Source organism: Fulmarus glacialis, unplaced genomic scaffold (assembly GCF_000690835.1).
Source record: "Fulmarus glacialis isolate BGI_N327 unplaced genomic scaffold, ASM69083v1 scaffold25935, whole genome shotgun sequence".
In the NCBI taxonomy this organism is placed as follows: Eukaryota; Metazoa; Chordata; class Aves; order Procellariiformes; family Procellariidae; genus Fulmarus; species Fulmarus glacialis.
Window position 1 is genome coordinate 2,040 of NW_009215301.1, and position 330 is coordinate 2,369.

The following is a 330-nucleotide window of genomic DNA, read 5'->3' on the forward strand; positions in this document are numbered from 1 at the left end:
CCCGGGGCTCCCCAACCCCCCTCCCCTCCAGAAGCCTCCACCAGCCTGGGGCAGGACCAGACCCCCTCCCAGGTGGGTCTGGGTCCCAAGGGGTGCCAGCCTCAGCTCTCTCTGTCCTCCTGTCCCCAGGGACAGCCTGGCACAGAGGGGCCACCCGGGAAGACGGGCCCCGTAGGGCCACAGGGGCCGCCGGGACGGCCGGGCTCTGAAGGACTGCGTGGGATCCCCGGCCCTGCCGTGAGTCGGGGGCTGCGGGGGGGACGTTCCCGTGCCCATGCGGGGCTTACCGTGTCCTCGAAGCCCTGACCAGATGCAGCTGGGGGGAGGACA

General features: G+C 72.7%; 1 protein-coding gene across 1 annotated transcript in view; it reads left to right on the forward strand.

Moving 5' to 3' along the window:
* Positions 1-330, forward strand: part of LOC104077611 (collagen alpha-3(V) chain-like) — a gene marked incomplete at both ends in the record, with an annotated part of 2,675 nt that overhangs the window by 1,858 nt on the left and 487 nt on the right. Inside the window, one exon of the mRNA XM_009578898.1 lies at positions 130-237. Coding sequence (XP_009577193.1) covers positions 130-237 — 108 coding nt within the window. The remainder of the gene's footprint in view (positions 1-129; positions 238-330) is intronic.